General features: G+C 38.4%; 2 protein-coding genes across 2 annotated transcripts in view; one reads left to right on the forward strand and one right to left on the reverse strand.

The window, feature by feature from the left end:
- RAD51AP1 (RAD51 associated protein 1) overlaps window positions 1-2,058 on the reverse strand; it is a 25,781-nt gene extending 23,723 nt beyond the window's left edge. Inside the window, exon 1 of the mRNA XM_007469442.1 lies at window positions 2,042-2,058. Within this exon, the coding sequence (XP_007469504.1) occupies window positions 2,042-2,058 (17 nt within the window). The remainder of the gene's footprint in view (window positions 1-2,041) is intronic.
- A 2,136-nt stretch (window positions 2,059-4,194) lies between these two features.
- The window catches only part of FERRY3 (FERRY endosomal RAB5 effector complex subunit 3), a 35,468-nt gene continuing 12,269 nt past the window's right edge, over window positions 4,195-27,393 (forward strand). The window contains exons 1-10 of the mRNA XM_007469443.1: window positions 4,195-4,390; window positions 6,379-6,524; window positions 8,641-8,822; window positions 12,361-12,460; window positions 12,553-12,674; window positions 17,836-17,942; window positions 18,308-18,505; window positions 19,394-19,522; window positions 23,360-23,434; window positions 27,371-27,393. The exon at window positions 27,371-27,393 is cut by the window's right edge and continues 222 nt beyond it. Coding sequence (XP_007469505.1) covers window positions 4,213-4,390; window positions 6,379-6,524; window positions 8,641-8,822; window positions 12,361-12,460; window positions 12,553-12,674; window positions 17,836-17,942; window positions 18,308-18,505; window positions 19,394-19,522; window positions 23,360-23,434; window positions 27,371-27,393 — 1,260 coding nt within the window. The 5' untranslated portion in view covers window positions 4,195-4,212. The remainder of the gene's footprint in view (window positions 4,391-6,378; window positions 6,525-8,640; window positions 8,823-12,360; window positions 12,461-12,552; window positions 12,675-17,835; window positions 17,943-18,307; window positions 18,506-19,393; window positions 19,523-23,359; window positions 23,435-27,370) is intronic.

A 27,393-nucleotide genomic window follows, 5' to 3' on the forward strand; every position in this document is an offset into this window, starting at 1 on the left:
GAGCAGAAAAAAGAAAAAAAAGAATATATAAGTTAAAAACATGATTTACATTTTACAGCAAGGATTTAGCATTATCTGAAAAAGGTTTAACTATACTGGATATACCTGATAAGGAAGAAAGTTAATTTAGATAACACATAAAGTAAGAATAATCAATATAATTAACACTCAAAGTTTATACAGTGTTTAATTGCTGTTGGGCATTTAGAAGTTCCTATTGTATGTATTCTTGTTTTATACATGCATTGTCTTCCCTATTAGATTATAAACTTCTTGACACTGAAAGCCATTTTCTTTTATCTCCCACAATATTAAATAATGTTCATTATGCAATGGACATTTAAAACATGGTGAGTGTCTTTGTACTTGACACCTAAAAATGAATTTTACACTCCTTTAGAGGGCAGTAGAAGAAAGTGATATTCAAAGTGAATAAAATAATTTCCTTCCTCCTTCCCCTGCACTAAATGAAACTCTAGTTTTCATTTTTATCTTCTGCCAACTACCCAAGTGTGAATAACCCAGTTTGTCAGTCAGTTGTTCTTTCAAGTGGAAGTGGTATTCTATGAAAAAGAGGCTCACAACTCAAACAACCTCGCAAGTTGTTTTTCTTAAGACCACCATCATAGATGTGCGTGCTTTATGCGTCCTTCTCATCATCGCCTCACACAGGATATTAAAGCCAAGCATATTCTTGTTAAAAATAGAGTTGCCATATGATCCAGCAATCCCACTCCTGGGCATATACCTGGAGAAAACTCTAATTCGAAAAGATACATGCACCCCAATGTTCATAGCAACACTATTTACAATAGCCAAGGCATGGAAGCAACCTAAATGTCCACTGACAGATGTATGTATGAAGAAGTGTGGTATACATATACAATGGAATATTACTCAGCCATCAACAAGAATGAAATAATGACATTTGCAGCAACATGGCTGGACCTAGAGATTATGATACTAAGTGAAGTAAGTCAGAAAAAGAAAGACAAAAACCATATGATATCACTTATACGTGGAATCTAAAATATGATACAAATGAACTTATTTACAAAACAGAAACAGACTCAGAGACATAGAAAACAAACATGGTTACTAAAGGGGAAAGGGGATGGGGAAGGATAAATTAAGAGTTTGGGATCAGCAGGTACAAACTACTATAAATAAAATACATACACAACAAGGAACTACTGTATAGCACAGGGAGCTATATTCAACATCCTGTAATAAACCAGAATGGAAAAAAATATGAAAAAGTATATATATGTATATATAAAACTAAATCACTTTGCTGTACACCAGATACACATTACAAATAATTATACTTCAATGGAAGGCTTTCCTCCTTCTCACTCTCTCTCACATTGCCATGTTTATTTTCCGTCTCCTAACTTCATCCCTTGACTAGACTGCAACCTCCAGCACCTAGTAAATATATATATCTAGTAAATATATACCTCCAGCACAAAAGTAAATATATTCAAAACCCTGCTAAATGAACGGCTGACCCTAGGCCTCCATGGTGCTCAACTGAGGTTAACTGGAGGAAGAGTTTCAAACAGTACATTTAATGGAAAACACAGAGGATCTGGCGCCAGCTGGCTTAGGTTTGCGTGTTATCCTGTAACTTACTAGCTGTGTGACTCAGCTAAACTGGCTTTCGTGCCCCGAAGTTTAAATTGATAAAATAGGGAGATCCAAACCTTCTATCTCAAAGAAGTATACGGACGAACAAATGAAATAACACGTAAGCAGAAGCTTGGTGAAATGCAAAACGCTGTAAACAGGCCTTATTTGAAGGGGGTGGGTAAAAGAAACGGCAGTAACTGTCAAAGGAGCCAAGAGAAGGAAACAGCTTGGATGCTACGACCTTTCCGAGGAGCGGCAGCTCTCCCTGGAGTCTAGAGCGTTTAGCTGTCGGTCCCACCATCGCTACCCTGGTCCTCGGGCCCTTCCCTCCATCCCATGAAGGTGACGCGGCCTACAGCGTCCTCCTGCCCTTCCTCCCCATCCTCGCCGGATGCCATGAACTACTCACCTCGCAGGCCGCACCATGGTCCCCTCCAAGGCTGGAAACCTGCAGCTCGCAGCTTCCTGTCTGCAGCGGCGGCGGCCGTTCCAATTCCCGCGCAAAACCAGACTCGAAGCTCTCCGCCCCGCCGCCAGTCCTCCAATCCTCTCCGGCCATCCCCGCGGGCGCGCATGCGCTCTGAGAAGCGCGTTAGTTCCCGCCTCCTTCAAGCACCGCCCTTCCGCATCCGGTCTGTCAGAGCCGAGCCGGTGCTTCGCCGCTGCACTTTCGTCACTTCTGTGCCGTCTCTGAAATGGACAATAACAGTAGAAATACACCTTCTTACACTTTTTAAATGATTCAACTCAGGTATTATGGAACAAAGGGACACTTAGACCGAGGAATTTTCCAGGGGGTGCCGGGAAAGAGGAAAAGATGCGGACGAATCTGCCGGAGCTGATCTTCCGGCTGTAAAAACAAAGGCGGCAGGCAGCTGACGGTTCCTGCGTCGCGGCTGGTTGACAGCGCCGGGTGTGGCGACAGCCGGAGACTCGGAACAAGGGGAGGTGAGACCGCGACCGGAGCGAGGAAGCTCCCTCAGACCGAAACCCTCTAACCGGGGGCTGTTCCCCTCACTCGGCCGTGGCTTCTCGGCCCTTTGTCTGCCCTCCCTTCCCTGACTCATTTAAGCCTCAGAACCTCCACGGGCTGCCTGAGTTCGGTTTAGCTGTCCTCCTCGTATCCCATAATTGTACGGAAACCTTGCTTGATTTCAGACCTGCTGTTAATAACAGATCGGGGAGAGAGAGCTAAAGTATCAGTTTGTTGAAACACAATAAGGCTAAAGGTTGAACCAGCTGAAACCAGAGCTAATGGTTTTTGTTTGCCGAAAATTATGACTCGAAACAAGATGAGACCATGAGCCCCTATTTCCGTAATTTTCAGTTCCCTGCAAAATGTTGTTTTTACTGCCTTTGCCTGCATCATGTGTGCTCATTTAGCAGCCTTTGATTTTTTTAACTGATATGTTCTTATAGAGCTTCCTGTTATTGTTTATTATTTTTACCAGCTTCCATTTATTGGTCATCTTATGTTTGTTGGATGTTTCGTATTTATTATTTGATTAAGCCTAATGACAGTCCTACAAGTTAAAAGGTTTCCTGGGGCCTATCTCGGCTGAGATGTGGCCAAGGAAAGAAGAGCAGTAAGCGTGTGCTAGGCAAAGGAAAAACATTCAGAAAGGTTGGGAGTGGAAAGAGAGGTTTGGTGTTGAAAGAAGTTTAGTATGGCTGGAAAATAAAGTTTGTGGATTTGTGTGTTGGAGAGGACGGGGTACAGGTGCTGACATAAGAGTCTGGAGGTATAAGCAGGGGCGTGGTAAGCTCCGTTAACGAGTTTGTACTGTATCCTGAGTCGTACAAAGAATGTCATAGAAGAATTTTAAGCAGATGAGCAACATGGTCAGATATGCACTTGGAAACGATTACTGTGACTTCAGTGTAGAGAATAGTGTGAGAACTGATTTGACGGGGAAATGCCTGGGGACAGGAGTCCAGTTAGGCTAATAAGTAAATCTTCAGTTGATGTATTCTTTTTGACTAGATTTTCTTCTTTATGAATAGTGTCCACTTTGCCTTGTGGGCTGTCCTGTACTTTCCACTTTCTGTTTATCTTTTTCCTTAATGGAAATCTTTCCGGCACCATCTCCCTTCTCTCCACCCCCAATCAGATCTCATCCCCACCACCTCTGAGCTCTTCAAGTTGAATTGTTGGTCCCTGATCTGTTTCTTTGACTTTGTATTCACCAGCTGTTTCACGAACTGTATCCACTCACCATGCGTCTGTTTCTAAGAATCCTCTCTTCTCTGTTCTTCTCTCCATGATCCTTACCTGTTCCTGAGAACTCTGCCTAGGAATGCTAAGTATTTTGTGGGCATAATTTTTTTCTTAAATGAAGTTTAGAAGGACCTTTTCCTTAAAAAAAGAAGCATTTTATTTTCATCATGAAGATGAAAATGCAGGGATAAACGTAGGGAAATAGAATAATCAGCTCAGAGTCACACAAATAAAACCTGTGAGTGGGGGAACATCTTAGAAGTGGAACAGCAATAATGAAACATCATGGTTTTTTTAAATGGACTTATAACCCGCTGAGTTTTGTTTTTGTTGTTAGTGCTATAGAAATCCTGCCAAAGGAGATGAAGAAAAACAGAGAAAGATTCTGCAACAGAGAGAGGGAATTTGTGTATGAATTCAAAGTGGGAAGTCAGTGCTTAGAACTGAGGGTGCCTCTCAAATTTCCTGTTCAAGAGAATGCCAGTCATTTACATGGCCGTCTGATGCTGCTGCACAATTTACCATGCTTTATAGAAAAAGGTGAGGATTGATTTCTTTTAAAATATCGCTTTGTTATTTTCCTATAGTCTCTGTCTTCAGAAGTTTTATATTAGAAAACATAAACCTAAGAAGCATTGGAAACAACCACAAAATGTGAAGCTTTCAAGAATAAAAAGGTTCCCCAGACCTTTGTTTTATGGAGTGTTTTTTTTCTGTATCCCTTGTAATTGTTTATTAGGCATTTTAGTATAAAAATTAAATTAAAATTAAATATGAAAAATTACAGAGTCTGGATTAGAACTCTTAACCTCTTAATGTAGTTGGATGGATTCATAAGGCATGTCAGCTATCACTAGCTACGTGCTAAATGCATTGCCCTTTTAATGATCCGGTCCTCAATTCCTGAGATGTCATGGGAGAGAAGGGGTACCTGTCTTTCAATAATCTTTGCTCAGCTAAATTAATTCCATAAAGTCATCAATAAAGTCTGTATTAAACCATGTTAAAAGGTCTGTGTTCTGTCTACAGATGAGGGAAAATGTTTTAATTGAGAATATGTTGGATCATAGAAGGTCAAAGTTACAAGGGAACGTAGAAACTTTCCAGCACAATCTCATTGTACAAATAAGGAAATTGGTACCTAGAAAGGTTAAATTATTTGCCCAATGCAATGATTCTCAAAAATTGTTCCCTGATTAGCAGCTACAGTATCACTTGGGAACTTGTTAGAAATGTGGATTATTGGGCAGGCTCCACCCAATTCCCTTTGAATCAGGAACTCTGGGAGTGCATGCAGCAGTCTATTCCAGTAAGCTCTTCAGGGAACTCTGATGCATCTTAACGACTGAGAACCTCTGGTCCAAAGTTATATAATGACAGAGCCAAGACCAGAACCCAGGTATCCTGGTTTCTATGCCAGTGCTCTTCAATCAGTCTTTTTTTTTTTTTTAAAGCGGCATAAAGCAACAAATATGTATTATCTTGTGCTTACCGTTACTGTCGTTCAGGGATGCAGGTGCAACCTAGCCGGGTGCCTCTGGCTCAGGGTTTCTCATGGGGTTGCAGCCAAACCATCAGTCAGGGCTACAGTCTCATCTGAAGGCTCTACTGACAGAGGATTGTTTCCAAGATCCCTTGTGAGGTTGTTGTCAAGCCTTGTCATGTGGGCCTCTTCATAGGGTCACCTCAGGACCTGCAGCTGGCCTCTACCAGGGCCAGCAACCTAAGAAAGTGAGGGAGCAAGTGCCCAAGATGAAAGCCATGGTCTTCTTATATCCTCAAAGCAGTCTCTGAATAGTGTCTCTAAAGTTGGAGTTGTAGATCATCTGAAATAAATCAGTTTTAATATGCTAATCACTCAATTTATCTCTCAGATTCAAAGACTGTAACAATATATACCCTTGAAAGTTAAATAGGAAACTCATTTAAATACAGAAACCTTTAGCCACTCTAAATCTGTAGGAGGTCTTTATGTGCTTTTCCCTACTCAGTTTCAGATAAAGAATCAGGCTTAAGAAATTAACATTTTTAATTTTTTTTAAGATTTTTTTTGATGTGGACCATTTTTAAAGTCTTATTGAATTTGTTACAATGTTGCTTCTGTTTTATGTTTTGGTTTTTTGCCTGTGAGGCATGTGGGATCTTAGCTCCCCGACCAGGGATTGAACCCACACCCCCTGCATTGGAAGGCGAAGTCTTAACCACTGGACGGCCAGGGAAGTCCCAACATTTTAAATTAGTATCAGGGTTGTATATCAGAGTTAAGAATTTTGACCATTCAATAACCTGTGATTGTAAAGAAGAATAATTGTGAGATTAGTTAAATGATCCCCTAAGCTGATTTTATTTTAGTTAGACATTCTCTTAAGGGTTAAGGGTATTCTCATTGTCTCATTCTGTTAAGACACTGTTTTAGTTAGACATTCTGTTAAGCTTGATAAAATAAAGTTTGACATTGGAATGCTTAGCCAGGTAAAATGTTCCCTATTTATGTGTACTGACAATGGTATTTGTTGCCCCTGTTACAGACTTAAAAGAAGCTCTGAGCCAGTTTATCGAAGAAGAATCCCTCAAAGATTATGACAGAGATGCTGAAGCAGCCCTGGAAGCTGTGAAGGCAGGTGAAATAGATTTACGTCAGCTGGCAGGTACATGGGCCAAAGCTTATGCGGAGGTAAAGAAATAGATCACATTGTAAATTTTGAGGATATCCTGAACTTTGATGAAGATTTCTTTCCTTACAGCTTTATTGAGATGTAGTTGATGTGCGACATTGTGTAAGCTTAAGGCATACAGCATCGTGCTTTGATTTACACACATCACGAAGTGATTATCACAAGTTAGTGAATGTCCATCCTCTCACATAGATACAAAATTAAAGAAATAGAAAATGAAATACTTTTTTGTGCGGAGAACGCTTAGGATTTACTCTCAACAATGTTCATATATACCATAAGGCAGTGTTAATTATATTTATTACATTGTACATTACATGCCTAGTACTTATTATAACTGGAAGTTTGCATCTTTTGATTGCAGTCATCCAATTTCCCCTTCCCCTATCCCCAGCTTCAGTTAACTGCAAATCTGATCTCTTTTCCTGTGATTTTGTTTGTTTGTTTTTAAAGTATAGTGATGGAGGAGACAGAGAAGTCCACATGGGCCTGGACGTGGAGTAGTTTCTCCACAGGCCCTTACTGAGTACCCATTCCTCTCGGCTGTCACAGTCCCCTTTTTAGAGTCACCTCTCCTGAGGGAATATGGCGCGAGTTAGGTCAAATAAGAACTCCGTTCAGTGCTTCTCATGTAGGTAGCTTCTGCCTATTCACAAGGCTCACTCTAGGCTGGGTTTTAAATTGATGCTGAAAATTATGTAGTGAGCAGACCTGGTTCATGGGGTTTCCAAATGTCTGGTGTTACATAGGGCCAAGCAGATCCCGGTGATTTGGCCCTGGCTCCTCCCTGCAAAACTTCAGCCCGAGCCTCTGATGTGAATTTGGAACAAGGCTTAAGTCACATGGGCTGGTTATAATTTCTAGAGCAGTGCCGGGGTCTAGAGATGTAGAGCAGTTATGAGAATGCGGGTTCAGGTTTTCAGAGGCATGGGGTAGATGAAATCCGCCTTCTAGATTCAGCTGGTCTTCTGAAACTCTTCTCTCCTGATCTGGCAGTCAATCGAAGTATAAGTGAAAGGAAACAAGGGGAAAAGTTTACCCTATTGACCCAGTTCAAAATACCTGTTTCTTTCATTTATCCGTTTGTTTTATTTAAGGTAAATTATTACTCTTAGTCCTGTCATAGATTCCAGTTTTTGACATTTTCACTTTGAAAAGGGAAGAGTTTAGATTATTCTTTTTTATAAATGTCTGTCTGCAAAGATCAATAATAGAAAAAATATTTCCACTTTTGCCTTTAAATTGTATGACCTTTGACAGGGGACTTCCCAGCATGCCCGTTTCCTCCCCTGGAGAGCACTGTGTGTGTCAGATGTGCTGGCACGGCACACGTCTAGGGACAGGCATCAGTCCCCTGGATGGATTTGTGTGTGTGCTTGGGGTATCTCCATTCTGCCTCTCTGCATGTTTCTGTTTTTCTTGTTTATTGGTGTTTACTCAGTCCCTTTATCATTTTGATAGCTACTGTTTTCATACACTTTAAAACATGCTTACATTTTATAAAGAAAACAATACTTGAAAAGTTCAGAGTAAGAAAATTGCAAATGTACATCTTGATATAAAATCCTGTGCATGAATTGGGTTTTCAAGGTCAGTGTTATTGCATAGGTAACCTCATTCTCTAAATATATAGCCTACAAAACCTTTCATAGCAATATATTTTTAATAATGGAAAGCCTCTTCTGATTATATAATTAATATATGCAAGTTATTCTGTTATGCAGCACCTTAGAATACAAAGTAAAGGTCTTCAGAAGTCCCACTCCGCCAAAACAGCCCCTTTGAGTATGTTTGGGTTTCACAGAAATGGGATCTCAGCTTACTCACCATTTTTTTCTTTTTAATTGTGGGCACTTCCTATTTCTTCCTCCACATTAACGCCTTCCCCTTACCCCTGCCTCCAGGTAACCCACATTAACAACTTAGTTGACATCTTTCTGTATTTTTTTTGTATATTCAGATAATCCTATGTAACCTATATACACATATATAGATGGAGGGTCTTTCTGTCCTTTGATGTACAGAAATGGAATCATAATATATGTACTTCTCTAGTAGTGTGTTAAATAAAAATACTACATCAGGATTTAAGACTGTTCGTGTCTCATCTCGTAGACCACATTAGAGCATGCAAGACCCGAGGAGCCCAGCTGGGATGAAGATTTCGCAGATGTGTACCATGACCTAATCCATTCTCCTGCCTCTGAAACTCTCCTAAATTTGGAACACAATTACTTTGTTAGTATCTCAGAACTGATTGGCGAAAGAGATGTGGAGCTGAAAAAATTACGAGAGAGGTATTTCAGAGTCCTTGCATTATCATAATTAAATGTTACGTCATCAGACATTGATGGGCTGCAGAATAGCTTGTTCTCATTTTGTTATAAAATTGAAGAATAGAATAAAAAGAATCTTTAACTTTAGAAATTAATTTTCTTATGCGTTTAAATCTGTCATTTCATCTGGGAAGATGAGGTCCTCATAGGTTTATAGAACTTCTCCAGTGATTTACCTAAACAAGTACGGTGGTCTTATCTATTCTTAGTTCTAATAAGAGGAATAGCTTACCTCTTTTGAAGGTCTGCTTTGTTCCAGGCACTGTGCAAAGTGCTTTGGATGCTGTCTTAGTTCAGGCTGCTGTTGAAAAAGAAATACCACAGACTGGGTGGCTTAAACAACAGAAATTGATTTCTCACCGTCTGGAGGCTGGGTAGTCCAAGATCAAGGTGCCAGCAGACTCCGCGTCTGCTGAGGACCCGCTGCCTGGCTTGCAGACCGTGCCTTCTTAATGTCGCTCACGTGGTGTTTCCTCAGTGCGGGCTCCTGGTGTGTTGCTCAAAGACAGACAGCTGTAGCATCTCTTCTTCTAGGCACTAATTCCATCAGGACGACTCCAACCTCTTGAGCTCACCTAAACCTACTTACCTCCCAAAGGCCCCACCTCTGGATACCATCACGTTGAGGGTTAGGGTTTCAACATATGAATTCTGGGGAGACACAAACAAGCAGTCCATAACCGATGCCCTGTCTCACTTGATCTCTTAGCACAATCCTACTGTTATCATCCCCATTTTACTGAGGCAAAAATTTGATTTTTTTCTAGTTCTTTATTATGTAGCCAATAATATTGTGAACATACTTTAAGAATGAAATAGAGATTAGATTTTTTTAAATGTGTAAGAGTATGATTACCTAACAATATTGAATTACCTTCTGTTGAACTACATTTGTTTGATTTTTCCTACCAGGGCTTCAAATAATATAATCTTCATCTCATTCTGAATCTGCCCTTGGATCTCAGGTTTTCTGGGACTGCACTCATTCTGCCCATCTAGGTGTATTAGAAAATGCCCAGCCTGGCTCTCTGTAGTTCATGTCAGTAGCCATCACTCCTGCTTTCATTCAGCTGGTGAGCTGCTCTAAACTGTGGTCGACTTTGCTGCCTGCTCACTCCACCTCCCAGAAAATTTCATCTCTGGCCATCAATATTCTACAATTGTTTTTTTTCTGAATTGGAAGAAGATTCTCATTCCACAAAACTCTTCAGTTTTGGGGAATCTGAATTAACTTACTAATTATCTGCATTTACTGGTACTTCATATACATTTTCTATCGTGGAATGGTTTTTCATCAGGGGTTTGTTTTGGTTTACGTTATTTTTTGAAATGTCCTTTGGCCAGACTTCTTGATGAGGCTTTGCTTTTTCCCACCTAAACATATAAACATTATTTAAATACATTTATTTTAAGAACAGTTTTATAGTTTATTTTACACAAGTCCAAACTGGTAGCTTAAAAAATAAAAATAAGCTATGTTCCCTTTAAGGTAGGTAATATTTTTTGCAAAGGTGAACAGTATAACTAATGGTGAGTTGGAATTCATTGATGGAAGCTCACCCACAATTTTGGTGCTTAATTCATTTATCTAATTCATGAGCAGAAGTGACACCTTTTCTCATTTCTCCTTTCATTTTAATTCCATTTTACATCTTTAAAAGAACTTTTCTCAGTATAACATCAATAGTTATAATGATATTCTTTCCTAAGTTTGTTCGAGATAATACACAGGTTGTCAGAATCACCCCACCAGATACTGAGTCAATAGATAGTATTTCATCTGAAAAATAATAAAATTTTCTTTGATCTTAATCATAGAAAAAAAAATAAAAAATAAATATATATATATATATATTTTTTTTGCGGTACGCGGGCCTCTCACTGTTGTGGCCTCTCCCGTTGCGGAGCACAGGCTCCAGACGCGCAGGCTCAGTGGCCATGGCTCACCGGCCCAGCCGCTCCGCGGCATGTGGGATCCTCCTGGACCGAGTCACGCACCCATGTCCCCTGCATCGGCAGGCGGACTCTCAACCTCTGCGCCACCAGGGAAGCCCGAAAATATATATTGTATCATTAACTACTTGCACTTCTAAAACGTTTAGGGTGAAATAAATGTTCGTGGAATTTTATTTGTTGAATTATTATTTATTGGTCTTCTTTTTCCTCACTGGAAATTTGCTTCTTTTAGCAAATCAGTTTCAAGATATTTCTTTGAAACTTAAAAGTGGCAATGATACTCTTTATCCACTAGAGGGAACATGTGTAATATAAAATATTAATATATTTGTATCGAACTTTATATTTATTAATGCTTAGTAGTTATTTCTGTTTTAAATAACAATCTTACTTGCAAGCACATCCTTCACCTGACCTCTAGTAGTTATTAAAAAATTAATGAGGTCACCTGCCCACTTATAGTTACGTGGGAATTAAGTGATATTGAATACTTAATACTAGAAGGTATACATAGAAATGTATAGAAGTATAACATATGAATGAGTTTCATTTATCATATGCATGTAAGTATCTTAATCAGTTGTTATAAATAAGTATAAGTTCTCTTTTAAGAGCAATTTACTTAAATTGACTAGAATGATAGTAAAATCCTTTTAGTTCATGTCTGTGTTTCGTTGTTTACAAGTTTGTTTGAAATATGTTTCAGAACAAATTTTTTAAATACATTTTTATTAGAAGATAATTTTAATGAACTTACTAAAATATAATACACATACAGAAAGGGCAATAAACAATAGGTATACAGCTCCGTACATTTTCACAAAGTACACCCATGTGCTCATCTCCCAGATCAAGAAATGATTTCCAGCCCTACAGAAGGCTCCCTCCTGCCCATCCGGCAGTCACCACCCATTTCCCCCGTAAATAACCATTATCTGAACTTCTAACACCACTGATTAGTTTTTCCCGTAGAGAAAACCATTTTTAATTTCTGCATGTTTATTTGGATAAATGAAGAAGACTAAAATGTATCTTCAGGATGTGTTTCATATTCCTCTAAAAAGGGAACCTTGTGACTTAATACCAGCTTGATTCTTAGAACCTAATTGGCAGCTTCTGGTTATAATATAAAGTACCTTTTGAAGGTTGAAGTCACTTTAACTCATGTTCAGATAAAAAGAAAATGTATTTAAGCTGGAATTGCAGAGTATCTTCTTTGTGTAAATCTGCAGCCTCTTAAATATTAGCCATGGAAGTTGAAAGATCACCTAGATTTTGAATGCTTTCGTTTGTGCACTAAATTTGGATTCCACTTCAGCTGCACAAATGACGTTGTTGATATTATATGACATTATCATTATTATTTCCACATCTCCATTGGCAAGGCTTCAAAGTGCCTTCCAGGTAGTATAGTTGCCCTAACTGTACATAGTCCTAGAAAACAAAAATTTTCTTTTGACTTTGTAGAGGTTGTTCAATAAATCCGGAGTGTTTGTATTAAAAATTTGATGAGTATATCTGGTCTGCTTTATTTATGGTTCAGACAAGGCATTGAAATGGAAAAAGTGATGCAGGAACTGGGAAAATCACTGACAGATCAAGATGTAAATTCACTGGCTGCTCAGCATTTCGAATCCCAGCAGGTGAGTGAAGTATAATGACTTGTGGATTTTGCATTTTCCACTTATTTATTTTTGTAAAAGAAGTAGTCAGTCAGTGTGCTGTCTCTTTTTAGGACTTGGAAAATAAATGGTCCAATGAATTAAAGCAGTCAACTGCCATTCAGAAGCAAGAGTATCAGGAATGGGTGATGAAACTTCATCAAGACCTAAAAAACCCCAAAAACAGCTCTCTCAGGTATTAATCGGGTGTTGTTTTTATTAGATGAAGGTCATTGTCAGTAATAGTTTGTATTTATTGTTAAACTGGACCTTTTTAGTTGTAGGTATTTTTAAGTTGCCGGTGAAAATTCAAGATAATTTATACTTCTTTTAACACCTTTCATTTTGTAGACTTTATGTGGATGATTTGCAGGGTGGGGCGGGTAACTGGCTGTTTTACAGTAGTGATTTCCCTGCTAGAACTTACCCTTGTAAATCTTGTGGGTGTGTATACCTAAATACCGCCATTACTGTCTCGTTTCCTTAAGTTGGTTTCCTTTCAGTGCAATACACACTGGTCGACTGCACCTTAAATGCCAAGCACTCTTTAAGCAGAAGAGCAAAAAAAAAGATAACTGCCCATGTGGAGCTTATATTCTAGAGACACTGACCTGTGAATAAAACAGTACTGTACAGAATGGTGTGTGCAGTAACAGAAGCATGTACAAGGTACCAAAATAGTCTAGAGGACTTTCCATAAGTCACAATTTGTGTGGTGCCTTATGGCCTAAATACATTGTGTTTCATATGTTGGCCTAGAGCTCGACAGTGCCTGTTCTTTCCTGGCTGTGTACTCACCTTTGAGAATTTCTTCTTTCAAATCCTAAAGTATATCCGATTGGGAATATATTTAGTACAGTATAATAATCCTATTTCCAGCATCTTCTAGTGTATGCTATAAACATTTAGATATTGCCCTTTATTTGTCTAATGTCATTTTCCCCCACCTCTCTTGCCTTGAAGACAAAAACCATGTCTGTTCTTCTGCTGTTGTATACCCAGGTCTTTGTCAAGTGTCTAGCTCTTGACACAGGCATATAAATAAATATTGATGGGATGGGTGTAAACCAGGCAGATGGATGGATTATCATTAAACTATTTACCTGACACAGTCTGTATCATCTCTTATTATAATCTGTCATTTGTGTTGTTTTCCCCAAGACAACACCTTAGAAATATTTAAACAATTTTTTATAATTAGAAATGGAATAACCTCCTGGACACTAACATATATATACCCCTCATTTCAAATGAAAATAGTGCTGAACACAATACAAAGGGACAGGTGAGGCGACAGACAGGCTGGGAACACCTGTGTACTATAAGGTCCAATGGTGTTTCTCAAATTGCTGGTTGCAGTCAGCCAGGGACCATGCTGGATCCTTTACTTTCCAATTGGACTTTTAAAAATGACAATAAAATGGAATGGAATTGAATGGAACAGAACTGAGTAGAATAGACTAGGGAAAAAAAATATCAGCACATTACTCATGTGTGCATTGAGCCAAAATGTGAAATAGGTACTCTATATTGTGGTCAGAAAAGTAGGAAGTCATCAACCTATGGAAGCTAAGAAAGCCCCTTGCTACAAAAATTATCTCTTGCTTTGCTATTCTAGTTTCAGAAATTCATTATATAGGATCAATTCTTTTGTGTAAATATTGGCCTCTAGCTGCTGCTGCTTTAAAAACCAAATATTCCTAGGAAAGAGTATTTTTACTGTGACTTGGTTAGTTTGCTTTCCTTTTTGATAGGGATTTCCTTGGGGAGCAGAAACCTGTTTTCAACATAACTACGTATAGAACTCCTGTATGAGATTGATCAATTTAAAATATTTATTTATTTATTTATTTATTTTTTTAACATCTTTATTGGAGTATAATTGCTTTACAATGGTGTGTTAGTTGCTGCTCTATAACAAAAGTGAATCAGCTATACGTATACATATATCCCCATATCTCCTCCCTCTTGCGTCTCCCTCCCACCCTCCCTACCCCACCCCTCTAGGTGATCACAAAGCACCGAGCTGATCTCCCTGTGCTATGCAGCTGCTTTCCACTGGCTATCTGTTTCACATTTGGTAGTGTATATATGTCAGTTTTTGCCCTTTTGTTTAAAGTCAGGTCTATTGAAGGATAAATTACATAAAGTAAAAGTCACTTGTTTTAGGTTTACATTTTGATGAGTTTTGACAAAATTAGTCATGAAACCATCACTGCAATCAAGACATAGCATTTCCTTTTTATACCTTTATATTAACCCCCCTTCCCCTTGCCCAGCTTGTGGCAACCTGCTCTGATTTCTGTCCCTGTAATTTTGATTTTTACAGAATGTCATATAAATGGAATCAAACTGTATGTAGCAGTTTGTGTCTTGCTTCCTTCACTTGACATAACGCTTTTGAGAGTCATTCATGTTGTTGCATTTATGAGTGGTTCTTCCCTTTTTATTGCTCTGTTATTCTTTGTTTATCCATTCACTCAGTGGTGGACATTCAAAGTATTTCGGCAATTATAAATAAAGCGGCTATAAACATTCACATACTGGTCTTTCTATAGACATATGTTTATAATTTTCTTATGTAAATACCTAGGAGTGGGATTGCTGGAAAACATGGGAAGTAAAATCCATGGTGTGCTTAATTTTATAAGAAGCTGGGTCTCCAAAGTGGCTGTACCATCTTGCGCTCCCAGCACCACTGTCGGAGGGTCCCAGGGGCTCCTCACCCTCGTCAGCACCTGGTGTTGATATTTAGCAATTCTAGTAGGTTTTGTAGTGGCGCCCCATTGTGGTTTTACTTTGCATTTCCCGGACGGCTACTAACGTTGAACATTTTTTCACGTGCTGATTTTCTATCCATATCTCTTCTTTTTTTTTCCCCCATTACAATTATTGAGTTGTGAAAGTTCTCTATATATTCTGGGTACAGGTCTATCATCAGATACGTGTTTTACAAATATTTTCTCTCACCCTATGGCTTGTTTCATTTTCTTAATGGTTTCTTTTGAAGAGCAAAGTTTTTCATTTTAATTAAGTGCAATTTATCAATTTTTAAATGGTTTGTTTCTTATCTCAGTTATCATTGCCTAATTCAAGATCACAAAGATTTTTCTCCTATGTTTTCTTTTAGAAATTTTATAGTTCAAACTTATACATGTAACTCATGATGTATTATTTCATATATATTATATGTAAATTTAAATATATCCACTATAAAATAGTAAATAAATACATCCACTGTATATATGTTGGTCTGTAACTTTGTTTTTCTTATAATATCTTCATGTGGTTTTGATATCAGGGTAATGGTGGCATCATACAATGATTGGTGGTCTGCTGACGAGCCTGTCAAAGGAACTGACGTCTGTGATCATCGATCTGATAACATGTTTTGTTTCTAGTACTTCTCTCTCTGCTGAAATTCCTTACCTGTCCTTGTGTGTTGTTTTACCCTAAACCTTTTAGCGTATTAGTCATAGTTATTTGAAAGTCCCTTTCTTTTAGCCCCAATATCTGGGTCATCTCTAGGTCTGTTTCTGTTGATTGCTTTCTCTCTTGACAGTGGGTTATTTATTTATTTATTTTTGCTTGCTTTTTTGGGTCTTTCCCCCTCTCTGTTTCTCTCTCTCTTTTTTAAACTGAATGCTGGCTGTTGTGTGTATTAGAAAAGAAGAGGCTGAGGTCAATAGTACTTATGCCCAGAAATGAGCAGGCCGTTAATGTGAAGGTTATGGAAATTTAGTCAGCAGTCGGGCTGTGTTTGGTTTCTGCTCTTCAGTCCACCATAGGCTTCATTTTCTACAGCAGTGCACTGCTGCCACTTTGTGTTGAGAGTGGGGCTTTGGCTTCTAGACTGTCCTCCTCTGTCATCCTGCTCCACCCTCAGCTTTCAGTAGCCTTTGCAGGCCTGTGCCACAGCAGGAGGTCCCCGTGTGTGCTGTTGCTCTGCCCACCCGCCAGCAGTAGACTAATGTTGTTGTTACTTGATGCCAGGCTCCTGGTCGGGGGTGGGAGGCGGGTCTCTGTGGTCTTTGTCCAGCTTCAGTCTTAGCCTAAGTCCAGCAGATCTGGGCCTTGGGCTTGGGGCACTCTTAGCACATCTGCCTGTGCCACCGAGTGGGCTGTCTCTTCTCTTGCCCTGCCCCCAAGGTTTTCTTGGAAGCGCCTGGTGGAGGCCAACAGGAAAGAGTTTGCAAGAGCATATGCAAAGTCCCCTGGTGCCTGGAGCTCATAGCTGTTCTAAATGGACATGCTAGCCCATACTTGACCTTCAAGAATCTGTTAAAATTTTAGCTGTTTTTTCTTACCCTCTTACATACATTACAGCAACCCATTTCTGCTGTGCTCTGCCCAAACTGAAAACTATCTGTGTGTCCTGTCTCTCCTTCTAAAGCGTGTCACACTTTAGAATTTAGTTTCTTGGTTGCCTTGTTACCTCAAATCTCTGATGAGCTCCAGAAAAGTTATGATCTTATAGGTTATCTGGGCTTTTCTTGCTATTAGCATGGGAACATCATTGTCTTGTGGCTTTCTGTGTCCTAAGGTGAGGATATTTTATTAATATAAATTTATATGAATTTACTTTGGGGTTTAAATTTGCCATATTTACTAATGAAGTCAATCAGTGATGCTAATGAGACTGTTTGGATTTACCCCAAAAATGTAGTCAGGGGAGTGGATGACTGTTCCAGACTTATACCATCTTCAGCTCACCATGAAATTTGAATTGAACAGTTGTACAGTTCTGGTGCCTCCATGGAAACCTTTTCCGGAAGTGCAAGGGCAGAGTAGAGCAAAGAGAGAAGTCCTTTAATGGGAGGCTGTTGGTGGTGAAAAAACAGCAAACGGTAAAGCAAAAAAAAAAAGAGAGGATATGAATACATCAAAACGAACTACATATTTTTTTTATTATTTGACATTTATTTGACATTTTAATTTTTAATTTTCATTTCTATCACTTCACCTATTTTCTAGTTTCGCCAGCCCTAAGGCTGATATAGGATATATTAAAATGTCATTTTAAACATGTTAATGTTATCACTTCATTTAATCATTCTCTTAGGCTACTAAGAAATATTAAATGATGACATATAATCGATATTGTAATGATTAAAAGAATATGCATCACTTACTGAAAGAAATAACCAAAGAAATGAAAGAATAAGTAGGAATTTTACAACCTGTGTTAATGATCTTACTTGTCCCCATGGATAAAGGATAAATTTAGGAATAAATTAAGTGCTACTTTCTGCTGTTTCATTTCATTTCACTGTAAAGCTTTCTTTCCTTTAGGAAAGGTTTTTGACAAACATACAAAAAAGAAAAAAAAAGCATATCAATAATTTTTTCAATTTCAGTGAGGAAATTAAAGTTCAACCAAGTCAGCTCAGAGAATCTGCTGAAGCAAATGGAAGGATTTATGAGGAACAGAGAAAGTTAGAAGAAAGTTTTACCATTCACTTAGGTAAGTATATTAATTTTTTGCAGTCACAATTTATTGTAACCTGTGAAACTATTTTTAATGCTGTAAGAGAAAAATCCCTAGCATATGAGTAGAATATACCCAGGTTCTTTTTATTAAAAATTGTGTTCTGCTCCAAGAAAGCCTATAATTTATTGGCTATAAGTTTTCTATTTTAGCTCATATATTATTTCTTTGCAAATAGAAAGATGCAATGTTAATAGTTATTCAAATAGAAAATTGCAAGGCCCATTTTAATTATTCGTAGCACAGATTAATCTGGATTCTTGCCACAGAGATTTGCCTCGTGCCCTGCAGGCTTTCTGCAGCTGTCTAAGTATCTTTCTGGGCTTGTCGCCTGCCCCCAGGAGCCCAGTTGAAGACCATGCATAACCTGAGGTTGCTGAGAGCAGACATGCTGGACTTCTGTAAGCACAAGAGGAGCCACCGAAGCGGTGTGAAGCTCCACCGACTCCAGACAGCACTGTCGCTTTACTCCACGTCCCTCTGTGGCCTGGTGTTGCTAGTGGATAACCGAATCAATTCATACAGTGGTATTAAAAGAGGTAAGTTAACATTATGCATATTTATGCCATTAAAGTTCTCCATTTAATGCCATTGTAAAAAGAAAGGGATTAGTGAAAAACTTAAAAAAAGGCTTGAGTCACCCCAGTATTCAAGTAGACCAAACAGCACACATACCCAGACACTGCCATTTGAGGTTTGTGTCATACTTTAGCTGGCCTAGGGTGCTTCAGGGTATTTCAATTTCTTAATTTCTTAAGATATAAATTTCTTAATATCTCAATTTTCTTAAAATTCTATCACAGTAGATAATACTCTTACAGGATCCTTGTTTCAAGGTATAACAAAAAGAATAATCAAGATACAAATGTATTTTTGAAAAAGGAGCAGATCCTGACTCAGTGAATTTTAGTTCATCCGTTTATCCTTTTTTTCTTTCTTTTTTTAAATAACCTATTTCTTAAATATGCTAGGTAAAATTCTGCTTTCCCTCTTAGTACAATTAATTTTTTATGATTATTTTAAAAATTTTAATATATAAAGTATATTCAAATGTATAACTGTTTTTAAAAGAAGCTTGAATAGAGTTTATTTTCTATTATAAATAAAAGAACCTTATATTTCTTAGCACTTTTGGGGACTGGATTGTGATCAAAGTATATATTATTTAAAGAAGGTTTGGACTTATATTAAAATCTCCTTGCCTATTAATTGATTACTCTTCTGGGCGATTGAGAGATTAAGTTTCTGATCAAACCCAAATTGTTGTCCCCTAACTTAGTAAGACGTAATTATTGAAAGGACAGGTGTGAGAAGCCGTCCTTGTGCCGCGGTATTCTCTTTCTGCTATAGACCTCGTTGTCTGTAAGTAAATACCAAATACTTGATGCTTCACCTTTAGACGTTCGTAACTGTGTTGGGTCCCTTAGATTTCGCCACAGTTTGCCAAGAATGCACTGACTTTCATTTTCCCCGAATTGAAGAGCAGCTGGAGGTTGTCCAGCAGGTGGTACTTTATGCCAGAACCCAGCGCAGGAGCAAGCCGAAAGAATCACACGGTCAGTGAGACTCAGATTTTTAAAAATGTCACTTTCAGGATGTTCTGTCCCTATGCGCTCTCCTAGCATATGGGCCATCTGAAGTAGAGAAAGTTGTATCGGTGGGAAGATGCAAGAAAGAAATTAAGAACAAAATTCAGGGTCTTTAGAAGCTTGAATTCTGTTCTTAATTTCCTTGTTTGTGTGATTTTGTTCAAGATCCTTAGAAAAACTGTTTTTAAAATTCAATTCCATAGTTATACTTGAAGTAGGCACTCAGTGGAAAGTTGCTGATCTTTTGATCCAAGTTCTGTATCTCTAAAATGGATATAATTAGTGCTATAAAGGACATTGAAGTCATAGGGTAAATAGCCCAAAATACACACTTTTTATATGTTCCATCTTTGATCCACTTAGGTAGCACAAAGTCAGTTACAAGAATTGGTTTTGGTTGTTCTTTTAAAAAATTACTACGTTTAGAATTTTCTATATTTACCCACAATCTGAACACCCTTCTAGGAAATTTACTGGGAGATGATTTTAAAGCTGCGGAAGAAGTTCATGACATTTTTCTTCAGGAGATTTTCTATTTATGCGTAAGGAGGCCTGAGGGAAGACATAAAAGAAAGCACTCTGACTCAAATTATGGAGTAGTTCTGCTATCGTTAATTGAAAAAATGAAAGTTTAAAAAGTAGTCTTTTTAAAAATTAAATCGGTGCCATAAGTCTGTTTAGTTAGGAGTAAATATAAGGGTAGTATTCATTTAAAAATATACATAGGGTGTGTTTTTCTTATTTTTCTGACATTTCATATTATGTCACAGGCATAAAATTATAATACATGCTCCTATCTGGCTTGAGTGCATACTCAGTGTTTTATTATTTCTTATGGAAACTTGATGTCTTGCCCAGGAAATGAAATACAGCAGGGTTTTAAACGGTTGCTGGTCAGACCTTTAAATCTACTTCTGGCACTTTGGATGTCTGTCTTGTTTGTTTGTTTTGCAACTGCAGTGTTTCAAAGAAACCCTTATATACTTTGGGTTCACATGTTTTGTATTTTTTAGTAAACAGAGAGAGAGACTGCTGTATCTTTGCTTGGTGTCTTTGTTCTCTATCCCATGAGGAATTCCTCCCATTCTCTTGATGCTAGAATTCTAGAATGCAGCTCTCTAGGCTCAACTTGATTAGCAGTCACGGTAGTTTTCGTTTTCATTCAGTAGGTGTAAAAAAAAAAAAACGTTTTATTTATATTTTAATCATTTCTGAAATAGGTAAAACAATCTGAAGATTCACAATTCAAACTGTACAAAAGAGCACAGAGTGAAAAGTCTCTGTATCTCTGTCCACCAGCCATCCAGTTTCCTGCTCCAGAGGCAGCCATTGCTGTGTCACATGTACCTTCTGGACGGGTTTATGTGTGTGTGTGTGAGCGGGTGTATGTGTGTATTTATGTATTTTGCCTTTTCACACAAATGGCAACTTTCTCTGCACACTTCTCTGTCTTCTGCTTTTTTTCACTGAATAGTTTATCTTGGACATCATTTCATATCTGTACAGAAAGAGCATCCTTAGAGCTTTTCACTGCTGGATAGTGTTCCACTGCAGGATATAGCATTAGTGATCAGTTCCCTATTGATAGACATTTTATGTGTTCCAAAGTTTTGCTGTTATAAGTAATAATGCATGAATAACCTTACACATATATTGTCATGCGTGACTGAGCATATCTATGGAATAGATTGGTAAAGAGAAATTCCTGAGCTAAAGGGCACATACATTACATTTTGATAGTGTCAGCAGTTGCTCTCCATAGGGGCCCCACCAGTTTGTATTTCCACTCCGGGTAACCATGGCTTTGTAGTGGCAATGTCTGTCACATACAACAGAGCCAGGCTGAGTCTTAGGAAATCAGTGTGGAAGTGTATCCCAACGAAGGACCTTTCAGAAAATTACAGTCTGTCCTCTAATTCTTCTGCCATCTCCTTCCTCCATCTCATTCAAACTAGCAAGGATGTGATCAGACACATTCAACTATTATTCTTAGTAGTGACTAAAAGCATGAGGATTGAGATCATGACAGGTGTGGAAGAAGGTGGAGGATGCAAAGTTTATGAGAGGAAGTTTTTAAACCACATACAGTTAAGGCAACGTGTGTACATCATGGTAGTATTTTGTTCTTGTTCAAGCAACTATTTTGTGGTTTAAGTGAGTCAGTGAAACAAGTAGGTTTATAAAAGACTGCTTTCTTAGAGGAACCCGCGTGTTGTTACAGAAGAGTTTTGCGAAAATACTTTCTCCATCTTTTCCTTTTCTGAGCACGCCCACGTGTTTGTTCTACACGTTTACATCCTGATACGCAAGTACTGTCTATTCTAAGACATTCTGTTGTTTTTCTCACTGTGCCTATTATATCAGCATCTTTATATTTCTGTGGTTCGTGATAAGCCAAAAGCAATTTCATTTTTTGTACATGTTTTATATACATTAAAAAAATTTAGCCATCTTCTTAGTATTATAAGGTATTACCATTGAAACACGGAAAGGGAGATGGACTATAAACTGTTCTTTCTTGTTTACTTAGTAGGGATTCTGTCTGTTCATATTCCACGTGAACAAAATTAGAGTCTTCATTTATTGTTTTTGTTTTCTGTGCTGTGAGCAGACATTCATTCAAAGCCTATCAATTACATGGGTCTGTATGAGAATCAGACTATTGCATTACATGTGGATTCTGGCAACACAGAGCCTTCTCTCTATGCCTCTCTCTCCCTCTATTTATAAAATATATGCATTTACAAGGTATGATGTAAATCAGTTACTCAAAGTAGTCAGTGGGTAAAAATATTAGGTTACTTTTATTCAGAACTTTTTTGAAGCCGTAAGGCTCCCTTGGTATTTTCAGTTTACGCATTTGAAGTTCTGACTGTTTTCAAGTGATTTTCTGATGTTGAAGGCCATTTCAATATAGTTTTGTATTTAATTTGAATAAATATACAGCCTCTTAAAGATGGCTACTTTGAATGCTAATATTCTTCCTGCAGTTTTCAGTTCTCATGGAATTCTTATAAAATTCAGGTGTATCTTCTATTCAAAATATATGTACATATATAAAATAATTTGTGTTCAACCATAATAATGAATGATCAAATGTGATATGTCTTATTTTACCAACATTTATGCCTCAAAGTAATATCATGCCTTCTAAAAAGAAAGAAGGACTATTGAATATCTGAAAAAATATATTCCATTTGAAACAGAATCTCACCTGTCTGTTTGAAAGAAATTGTATACAGTGTTAGATAAGAAGTAACAAATTTCAGGAATGGGCTGAATAGCAGGTGATTCCTGGTGCTGCTAACCATTAGCTGATCATCCTGAACAAGTTATATCAACAGCAGTGACTCAGATTCTAAAAATAAAGCTGGCCACCCCACAACTGTCTAATGAAGTCATTTTATGTGTAGTTAGCTTAGTGCCCTGAACCTCCCAGATGAAAAATAGGGGATTGGCAAGTCTAAAGTGGTCAAGACCACAGGCTTTGGAATCAGAGTATGTGGGATCGAGACCTGGTTCCACCACTTACCTGTGCCTTCCCCGTTAAGTGAATTAACCTATCTAATCCTCTGTTCTCATGTATAACGTGAAGAGAACACTAGTCCCTCATAGGGTTGTGGTTAAAGGGGTTTTGTAAGAATTAAATGAGACCATCCATGTAAAGCATGTATCTGACTACCTGGCACCTAGAGATCCTTAGTAAATTTTTGCTGTTGTTGTGGTTGTTTGGGGAATAGTAGTAGTAATGTGTTTTCATATGTTATTGTGTTCTTTCCTGTTGCATTACTACCTTATGAATAGATTCTGGAAACCGAAATGGAGGAAGTGATGATAAGACTAAGAATGCAGATAGAAACTATTTAAACATTTTACCTGGTAAGTATTATTTTACTTTAAACTGCAATTTTCTTAGAATCACATACATTGAAATCATAGATTTGAAACATAAGTTCTTATGGTGTACCTTATAAAATTTTTGTTGGTCAGTGTATCACTTTAGAACATTGTATCTATCATCTGTAAACACACTGTCACAATGTTCTGCAATTAAATCTTTATTCTTATAGTAGCACTGACTTTTCCTGGTTCCATACAAGAAAAATTCCTCAAGCAGTTGCATAAGTCTAATCATTATTTGCTATTTCAAATGTCCTCTTTTATACATTGTTTCTTAGTTTCTTAAATGAACCAAAAAGTAATTTTTACTATGAAATAAACAATAGTAAATAGAGATGTGAACAGTTGAACATGTGGAAAGAACATGGGTCATCTGATTTAGAATCTTTCTTATTGCCATTTCCCCATAAATTTTCCTGCTTTATTATTCTGGGATATATTGTTTATCAACTGGAAATTCACTCTCTTGATCCTCTTCCAGGTTGAATGCACTCTGATGATCGTTAGTAGTGTTTGTATGACAGGGCATAACAGGGAAGGCCTATTTGTAGACGTTATAAGTGTAAAGTTTTTTAAACCAAACGGTAAATGTTGCAGGTTCATACACAACCAAGTTTGTCTCCTCACATGTCCTTCCCCGGATTTTCTGCACATAGGTCGTCACATTCCATTTATTCCTGGTGCTCATTTTGTCTCCCGGCCAGTTTGCTTGTGGCCATCAGCTTCCCAATATGCTCCCACCTCAGATAGCCCACCTTCGCGGATAATGTTAGTGGCGGATTGCATCACCACATGCTGTTTCCTCCACTTTGTGGAACAGGAAACTGTCCTCCGCTCCATCTAAAAATACCTTCATTGAGACAGGATTTATTGTATTTCTCTTCGTAGATCCATAATTTAAATCATCTATATTTTGTGGCTTTCTTAAAATGTGCCAATCTTATCTGTTCCTGAGGTACTGATGTCTGATTTATTTTTAAACTTAACTCTTTACTGCTGTATTTCTTTTCCTTCTTGCTCCTTTTTGGGAAAAGCCTATAGGTTAGTACCTCATTATTACCAGCAAATCAGAAGACTATGTCAGAAGTCCTCATCAGCAAAGACATAGTGACAATTCAGTTAGCTATGCTGATAGCATCTGAATTTCCATTTGGGTAAAGGACACTGTGTGTCCAGGAAGTGTACAGGAGGTGAGAAAGATCCAAATCACAAAGTGCTTTTAGATTTTGAAGTTGCAAAGAAAAAGTTTGATTTATGTATCTTTTAACCAGTGGGTTTGCTGTATCATTATCTAAGTATTTGTAGTTTATATCATCTAATTCTCAAAACGATTTTCTAAGGAGAGCAGTCAGGCATTATTTTCCCCATTTAATTCACAAAGTACGGAGGATCTGTAAGTTGAATTGATTTGCCCAAGATCTTTCCACCAATAAATGCTAGAGACCAGATCTTTTTAACACCCAGTCTGGTCCTTTTTCTACCATATTATGTTATTTTGATTACTACTACCAGCTCCGAGACCCCCATCTTACTAACGGGTAAAATGAGGCCCAGGACAGGTTATCTGGGGTCAAACGAAGCAGTGCCAGTTTGGGGGTTAGGAGCACCTGACTTGTCCCCTAAGTCCTCAGCCTCAGTCCTGGACCGTAGCCCATGTTTAATGCTATGAGTACCACCATGTGAACCATCAGGAGGAGTTCAAGAGGTGACACGCTTCATTGGATATACTGGGTCTCTGATAAGCAGTCTGCGTCTTTTATTGCCTGCCAGGGAAATTGCTATACTGCTCCTTGCCGGACAATTTTTTTTTTTTACTTTTCCTTTGTCTGGTTTGTTTAGATCTGTCACTGGCCTTTCTCTCTCTCTTTTTTTTTTAAAATTAATTTATTTTATTTTCGGCTGCATTGGGTCTTCATCGCTGTACGCGGGCTTTCTCTAGTTGTGGCGAGCGGGGGCTGTCTGTCCGTCATTGCAGTGCGCGGGCTTCTCATTGCCGTGGCTTCTCTTGTTGCAGATCATGGGCTCTAGGTGCATGGGCTTCAGTAGTTGTGGCACGAGGGCTCAGTAGTTGTGGCTTGCAGGCTCTAGAGCGCAGGCTCAGTAGTTGTGGCACACGGGCTTAGTTGCTCTGCAACATGTGGGATCTTCCCGGACCAGGGCTCGAACCCGTGTCCCCTGCATTGGCAGGCGGATTCTTAACCACTGCACCACCAGGGAAGTCCCTGGCCTTTCTCTTTTACTGCTTATCTAGTTCTTTTATTGTATAAGTTAAAGAAAAAAAAAGACCTTTGCCTGGGGCTTTTCAGTGGCATCCATGGGCACAGCTTATGTACACTAGTAATTGGAAATGGTTAAATATTTGTCAAAGTATATTCAATACTTCAAAAATACTATATGTTTATAAATAAATATAAGTAAAATCTTAAGATAAGGATTTTGAAGCCAGGATGAGCAGAATTTGTGAGGACGTGGGTTAGTGATAGAAGAATAGTTCTTAGAAGAGCAGTTTTCCTAGAAGGACGTAACAGATTTTCCAGTGAGTCAGGTGTGTTTATAAAAACATATTTTTTATATATTTTATTTATTTATATTGACAGAAACTGCAGAATGTAAAAGCTAATGGCTAGCGTGGCTACATAGAAAATAGAGTGATTGCAGAAAGCCTGGATGTTAAGGTTTGATAAACACTGCGCCGGCATTCAGTCCAAAACATTTGTTTCCCGTTCAGTGAACAGATGTTTACTGAGTACCTTTTATGTACCAGGCCTTGTTGTTCCACGTGCCAGAGATAGAACATTAAACAGGAGAGGAAAAAATCCCTACAGTCATGGCGTGTAAACAGTGGTCCCTTTAAAATAACCTCATAAACAAATAACAGAAGAATTTCAGTGCTGAGAAGAACATAGAACAATGTGAAAGAGAATAAGTGAGGGGTGAGGGAGTCCTGTATCAGTCAGATGGGTCAGTCAAGGAAGACCTCTGGGAGGAGGTGACCTTCACTCTGAGGTGTGCTTGGCGAAAAGCAGTCAGTCGACAAGAATCTTGGGGGAAAGCCTCTCTCGGGGAGCAGCCCTGGATCGGGAACAAGCCCTGTGTGTCTGAAGATCTTAAGGAGAGTCTGTGTGGCTGAGGCAGGAGCAGAGGGTGAGACAAGAGGTTGGAGTTTGGATTTTTTCCTGAGTGTCGTGTGAGCCACGTTAAATGGGAGAGTGATACAATCTGATTTATACTTAAATTGTTTTAACTGCAAATGTGGATGTGGTTTGTAGGTGGGCAAGAATAGGAGCAGAGGTTAATTAAGAGGCTATTACAGAAACCTAAGTGAAATGATGGTAGCATGAACTAGGGTGATAGCAATAAAAATGGAATGCTCAGATTTGAGATATTTGAGGTATATGTTGCAGATACACTGAAAATAGCTGGTGGTGAATTGGATTGGGGAAGAGGCAGTGAGAGAAAGAAAGTAATTAAGGGCAACTCCTGGTTTCTGTCCTGTGCAGCTAACAGGAGGGGGACTGGACCCATAAACCGAGATGGAGAGAAGCAGGTTCAGGGTGCAGGGAAGACAGGTCATCAAGTAGCCTGTTTTTACATGTTAAGTTTGAGCTAAGTACGACGTTTTGAACATCAAAATAGCGATGATGAGTACTCATTTGACCTACTTATGAGTAAATAAGCTTGGTGGTCTCTTCATAACCAATTTAGGAACCTGCGGTAAATTTGGCCTCTTTTTTCATTACTGTTCTTTCCAAGAATGAAGGAGCACTAGTTATATTTGCTTCCTGAGTCCAACACAGGTTCCTGATAACACCTCTGCTGGTTCAACACATTGGCTCCCACTACAGTTGTTTATGAAGCCCACTGATGAGTGTGACTTATGCATTTGAAAGTCATGATTGTATCTGCTGTTCACAGGAGAATTTTACATTACTCGGCAT

This window comes from Lipotes vexillifer, unplaced genomic scaffold (genome assembly GCF_000442215.2).
Source record: "Lipotes vexillifer unplaced genomic scaffold, Lipotes_vexillifer_v1.1 scaffold395, whole genome shotgun sequence".
NCBI lineage: Eukaryota > Metazoa > Chordata > Mammalia > Artiodactyla > Lipotidae > Lipotes > Lipotes vexillifer.